At 33.2% G+C, this 4,561-nt stretch overlaps 2 protein-coding genes across 2 annotated transcripts in view; one reads left to right on the forward strand and one right to left on the reverse strand.

Annotated features, from left to right (window-relative positions):
• Window positions 1-1,920, forward strand: part of LOC108368473 (uncharacterized) — a 44,445-nt gene extending 42,525 nt beyond the window's left edge. Inside the window, exon 2 of the mRNA XM_017623321.1 lies at window positions 1,194-1,920. Within this exon, the coding sequence (XP_017478810.1) occupies window positions 1,194-1,297 (104 nt within the window). The 3' untranslated portion in view covers window positions 1,298-1,920. The remainder of the gene's footprint in view (window positions 1-1,193) is intronic.
• Window positions 1,400-4,561, reverse strand: part of LOC108368476 (zinc finger protein 665) — a 3,797-nt gene continuing 635 nt past the window's right edge. The window contains exons 2-10 of the mRNA XM_017623323.1: window positions 4,372-4,534; window positions 4,166-4,309; window positions 3,949-4,078; window positions 3,726-3,893; window positions 3,375-3,665; window positions 3,073-3,298; window positions 2,770-3,005; window positions 2,499-2,683; window positions 1,400-2,435 (exon numbers count right to left, since the gene is read on the reverse strand). Of these exons, the coding sequence (XP_017478812.1) occupies window positions 1,976-2,435; window positions 2,499-2,683; window positions 2,770-3,005; window positions 3,073-3,298; window positions 3,375-3,665; window positions 3,726-3,893; window positions 3,949-4,078; window positions 4,166-4,309; window positions 4,372-4,534 (2,003 nt within the window). The 3' untranslated portion in view covers window positions 1,400-1,975. The remainder of the gene's footprint in view (window positions 2,436-2,498; window positions 2,684-2,769; window positions 3,006-3,072; window positions 3,299-3,374; window positions 3,666-3,725; window positions 3,894-3,948; window positions 4,079-4,165; window positions 4,310-4,371; window positions 4,535-4,561) is intronic.

A 4,561-nucleotide genomic window follows, 5' to 3' on the forward strand; every position in this document is an offset into this window, starting at 1 on the left:
TATACAACGCTTTTATAAATGGACTAAAAATTAGAAAATAATATTTCTCAGTCCCATAGAATTTGTTTTGATAACTTTTGATTTTGAAATTTTGGCAAGTCATTATAAACCATATATGAGATTGAAAATGAAAAGCGTGGCCCGCATGTAATAAGACTTGAATTGATATGAAAGGTAATACATATATGTATGTATGTATGTGGGTGTATGAATAACGACCGCTTAAAATCGTTCTGAAATTTGTACTTTCGCTATAGAAATTTTAGGTCTATGTTATGTAGTTTGACTTTTGTCAATTAAATCGAATGCCTTGTATTGCATGCGCTCCACGTTTCTCGTACCCATATTTGTATAGTTAAATATAGTGTTTATTTGGTGACAAAGAGATCCAAGTCATTTTAAGTCATGAAGATGTGTTTACGGCCTTACATTCAACTTCACCGAAGATTCCGTACTTAAAATGGGAAAATTTAACTCAACTTCTACCATTTATTCCACCTATTCAACAAGATTTTTATTTAAACATTCCCCATGAGAAAAAAGCAAACAATAAGAGTTCTAAGAAGCAAGTCAAAAGACGATCATAGTTCAAGAAGAAAATACAGAATCAGATCAAGCTCACGGCAGCGCTGTGTCAGATTACGATGATTAGATATATTTTAGTAGAGTTAATGTAGTATATTATAACATTTTTACATAATAAAATGTAGATTTTCATAAAAATAAGCTTTTCCATTTATTTTCTTACAGAAATTTAGCTAAGTAGGTACTTAGAAGTAAAAGGATCCAAGTGACACAAAAAAATATATTTCAGTTTTTTCCATCTGCAGTAAGCATTCTTTGAATTAGTTAATTAACCTGCATTCATTTAGACAAGAATGGTTCCAAATGCATTTACCCAGAATTTACAATAAGTAATGAACTTTAGCCTTAATTATCTCAAAACAATGTCAGACTTACTTAGATCCTTTTGATTCTAACCCCTTCAAATGGTTTATAATGACTTGCTAAAATTTCAAAATCAAAAGTTATAAAACAAATACTATGGGAATGAGAAATATTATTGTCTAATTTTTAGTCCATTTATAAAAGCGTTGTATATTAAAAACTTTTTTTTTGTATTTTATTAATTTAGTCTTACCGTTCCTATCAACTCTTATAAATTAATTTTATTTCTCTTAATTTATTTACAGCGCTCTTCGGCTACAAATTGTACAAGTCGTTAATGGAGAAGGAACTGAAGAGGCAGGAGAAACAAAAAACTAAACAAGCCAAAAAATCAAAAAAGACAAATTAAAGTAGACGATTTTAGATAATACATATATACAATATATATACAAATGAAATTGCGAATTAAACATTTGAAACTGGAATATGCCAATTTTTCTTCATAACGCTGTTAACTACGCTGCAGTTTGATGACATGTAAATGCAGTCAAATTTATGTGATTGCGTGCAATTAAGTAAATTCTGATACAGTAATTTGTAGTGTGTTTTAAAAACTTATATGTAAATGCAATATCTATACAAATTGGCTATGCAACAAAAAGACATACATACTTACGTAACTAAACTTATACATATGTTTATAATTGTAGTTTCTTGTAGTGGTTTTTAGCGCGAAAAATATACATTCGTACATGCACAAATATTTAATCAAATAATGAAAAAACGCACATGTACAGCGTTGGTTTATTGTAAGAACAAGCATGCATGCATACGGCCGCGTGTGAAATATGGATCGCCGATGTTTGTGAACTGCGCTGTACTTCATTTCGTTTCCTTTTTGAGCGCCAATTGTAAACAATAATAATGTGCACAGAACTTGTAATTTATAGTATATGCAATGCAATTAGTTACTTAACAAGTTTTAAAACCCAAAACAATAAATACGCATTACAATGTATTACGTAAGCAGTATATAAACCATTTGATTTATTTATTGACCCATCAGAAATGCGTATAATGTAAGTATTCAACTTGTAGTGATTTCTGTGTCGTCCAGCACATAGAGTTGTCCATTTGTACTATTAACCAATGGCATCGCACCGTCGTCCACTACTAGTAGCATATAATCCTCGCCGCTGGTTGTATTTTGCAAACCGTCCATATTAATAAAGACTTTCTCATCTGACACCCCCACTCCAGGAAAGCTGGCTACATTCGTTTCGAAAAGTACATCATTCATTTGTGTGGCATTTTCACATTTAATTGCTCCAGTTCTCATTGCTGGCTGGTACGCCTGCGCTTCTCTTTTATTTTTTCTTCCTAATTTTCGTTGGTATAAGGCATTTTTCTTTCGCTTACTCTTTGCGCTATTTTCGTTAGTTTTTTGGGGTCGCAGGGAATGTTTATTTGCGATGTGTCTATTGAGTAGATAACTTTCGATGAATGTAGCATCACAACCATCAACAATAGTATCCGAGCATCTGAAACTGTAACAGAAAAAAGGTGTTCAACACATATAACTAATTATTTCTTATTTGGCAAACACTTACGGCCTTTCATCTTTATGCCGCTTAATATGCGAACTCAATGCGTTTTTACGGCCATATATTTTCGGGCAATACGGACATTTGAATTCAGACTTTTTCAAATGAATAGCAATATGAATTTCTAGTGATTTTGCGTTTTTTGTTGTGAAATTACATTCGCCGCATTTATAAACTGAGTCTGGATGAAACTAAAGAGTGAGAATAAATTTCGATCACTAAAGTTCTTTATGAAAAAAAAGAAAATAGGCTGGCCACTTTAGCCTTTTAAACTTACATTAACTTCATGTAATTCCTTTTGTGAACGATGAAAAAAACCTTTATTGCAATGTTCGCAATAATATCTGCATTCACTTTCGTGCACCACTCGCATATGAGTCTCCAAATATCGTTTGCAGTTAATCACCTTTTCGCAATGCGTACAAGGCACAGGCACGTGTGAATAGTCGATATGATCTTGCAACGCCTTCTCATTTTTGTATGCGCAGGAGCAATGCGGACAGAATATATTCTCTACAAGGCGAGTAGTTCATTATTAGCAATTAGATAAAACCAGCGAATTTTAATAACTGTTACATACTATTATTATGCCTTCTACCAACATGTACGGCCAATGACATTTTTGTTGGACACACTTTATCACAAAATTGGCAGATGAATTCAGATGGTCGACAATGTTCAATATGGTTTTTTAGTTCATTACAATTCTTAAGTTTTTGATTACATTTCGGACAAGTATTTGGTTTGTGTAGGCGATTCTTGTGTCGTTGCAGAGCAGGCCATTGAGTATAACACTCTTCACATTCCTGTAAATTTTGACGTATAAGTTCATTATAACATATGCATAATAGTAAGTATAAATAAAATAAATTTTGTGCTTACGCCAACATCACACATAAGAAGTCGCTTGAGCGGTAGACTTTCTAATGAGCTTTTCTGGTTTTTATGCACTGATATCATATGTATGCGCTTCGCTTTTAGATTATCAAGCTCTTCATTGCACACAGGACAGCAAAATTTTCCATTGTCGTGCAAGCCTGTAGCACGATGATTTCTGAGAGAGTCCTTATTTTTGAAATCTTGTGCACAGAAATGGCATCTATAAGCTGCTATGAGTATCTCCTCTTCAATTTCACAATCAAAGCATTCCGAGCAGGAGTCTGAGGTATGCTTCTGTAGTAAGGAGAAAACTAAAATCGAACTAAATAAAATAAACTTGGTTTTCTTAGATACCTCAAGATTCTCTTTATCACTTCCAATCAAACCACAATTCGAACAGATGTACACATGAACCTCGGCGTCAGTATCATGCCATTTAAGGTGATTTTCATAGATGGGCAAAGTAGGAAATATTTTTGGACATAAGTCACATTTGTACTCAATATTGGTATGGAAATCCTCCTAAAAATTATTTGGTATTACTTAAGATAATTAACAGGACATTTTTAAAGCATACTTTATGTTTCAACAGCAGTCGTTTAATATGATAAGATTTGCTGCATTCATCACACTTATATTTTGGTTCCGTTTCATGTGATTTCTGATGTGCGCCGAACGTTTCCGTATCTGTAAATATGCGATCACAGCTGGCGTGGCCACATTAAGCACGTAAAATCATTTGCGTAAGTATTAAAACAGTAACAATTAAATAGCATTGCTATCTTTTATCTTACATCTTGCATGCCAGTTTTTCTGGTGGATCATGCTCATAATTGACATGCACGAAAAATTCATTTACATCCGTGAAGTCTTTGTTGCAAATCAAACACACCTTAGACCGCCGCTCAGTCAAATGAAATTGCAGGTGGAAAATAAATCTTAAAGCAGAGCAAATATATAATTTTTGTCGAATGATATTGCAAATTAAAAGAGTATTTACCGTTTATGTGACACAAATTCTTCTTTACAATATTGACAATAAGATTGCCTGCAAGCTTTTCGGGCTAACTTGTTATAGCAGGAATGTTTGTTGAGATGATGAAAATTTGAGTACCGCAGATCGCAATAGGGGCAAGTGCCATATATTTTTAAGCTAACGAATCCACAATTAATTAGTCAGGTAAGGGTTG

This window comes from Rhagoletis zephyria, unplaced genomic scaffold (genome assembly GCF_001687245.7).
Source record: "Rhagoletis zephyria isolate East Lansing unplaced genomic scaffold, Rhagoletis_zephyria_1.1 Rzeph_scaffold_03138, whole genome shotgun sequence".
NCBI lineage: Eukaryota > Metazoa > Arthropoda > Insecta > Diptera > Tephritidae > Rhagoletis > Rhagoletis zephyria.